The sequence below is a fragment of the Arachis duranensis genome, chromosome 2 (genome assembly GCF_000817695.3).
Source record: "Arachis duranensis cultivar V14167 chromosome 2, aradu.V14167.gnm2.J7QH, whole genome shotgun sequence".
NCBI classification, from domain to species: Eukaryota; Viridiplantae; Streptophyta; class Magnoliopsida; order Fabales; family Fabaceae; genus Arachis; species Arachis duranensis.
The window spans coordinates 7,826,867-7,827,962 of NC_029773.3; the positions used below are offsets into that span (position 1 = coordinate 7,826,867).

At 38.0% G+C, this 1,096-nt stretch overlaps 1 protein-coding gene across 1 annotated transcript; it reads left to right on the forward strand.

Annotated features, from left to right (window-relative positions):
* On the forward strand, positions 1–702 carry LOC107473336 (uncharacterized). The gene is made up of 2 exons (XM_016092882.1): positions 1–202; positions 401–702. The coding sequence occupies exons 1-2, from the start codon at positions 1–3 to the stop codon at positions 700–702; spliced, it is 504 nt and encodes a 167-aa protein (XP_015948368.1).
* Positions 703–1,096: the final 394 nt, after the last annotated feature.

Genomic DNA, 1,096 nt, shown 5'->3' on the forward strand with positions numbered 1-1,096 from the left:
ATGGGTTTCGGACATAGATGGAGAGCATGGGTAAATGAATGTGTAAGTACAGCCTCTATGTCGGTTCTAATTAATGGGGCACTGTCCAAGCCGTTCAAGATGGAGAGAGGCCTAAGACAAAGGGATCATCTATCTTCGTTCCTGTTTGTTCTTGTGGTTGTCATATTACATAGGATGGTGGGAGAAGCTGTCAGGAATGGACGTATATCTCCTCTGTTGGTGGGGAGGGATAAAATAGAACTGTCACACTTACAGTTTGCGAACGACACTATTTTATTCTGCTTACCAGAGACTGAGAAAATCTTGAATTATAAGAGGCTCTTGTGATACTTTGAACTCATTTATGGACTAAGTATCAACTTTAACAAATCGAATTTGATTTCTGTTAATTGTGAATCAGAATGGGTGACAAATATTTGTGGGCTACTAGGATGTACTGAAGCGGTCCTGCCTGTAAGGTACTTGGGAATACCCTTAGGAGCAAATCCTCGACTAGTGAAGACATGGAAACTGATTATAGATAAGGTAGAAGATAAGTTCGGTCTGTGGAAAGCAAATGTACTTAACAAAGCTGGAAAGTTAGTTCTTATCAAGTCTGTGCTTAATAGCTTGCCAGTCTACTATCTTAACTTATATAAGATGCCAAAAGGGGTTGCAGAGAAGTTGATTGCGTTGCTGACGAATGGATTTTTGACGGTTTAGAATTTTACAAATGAAATCTCGTCGAAGTATAGTCTCTAAACCAACAATAATCCTCTCATACAAAAGATTGTTTGTCACAAGTACAAACCCCTAAAATCTATAAACCGAAGTATTTAAACCTCGGGTCGTCTCTCAAAGGACTTGCAGGGTAGTGTTCTTGTTATTGGTTATGGATTTATTTATTTTGGGGTTTTAGATGAGAAAAATGAATAGTAAATGGTAAGAAAACTTTATTAACAAAATGGTCTTGGCAAGATTTGGTTGTCAAGGGTCTTCATCATTATCACTAGCCACAAGTATGGTAGTTGCAAGGATTAATCCCACTTAGTCATCCCTAAATCAATTAACAAAGGAAAGTCAAGTGAGTTATATCAATCCTAGTCCATAAGTCCTA

What these genes read in the sequence shown, in the direction of transcription:
- LOC107473336 (XM_016092882.1), top strand. Translation starts at nt 1, where the DNA reads ATGGGTTTCGGACATAGATGGAGAGCATGGGTAAATGAATGTGTAAGT. An exon ending in AGAAGCTGTCAGGAATGGAC is followed by an intron (nt 203 to 400) that starts GTATATCTCCTC and finishes ATTGTGAATCAG; the next exon opens with AATGGGTGACAAATATTTGT.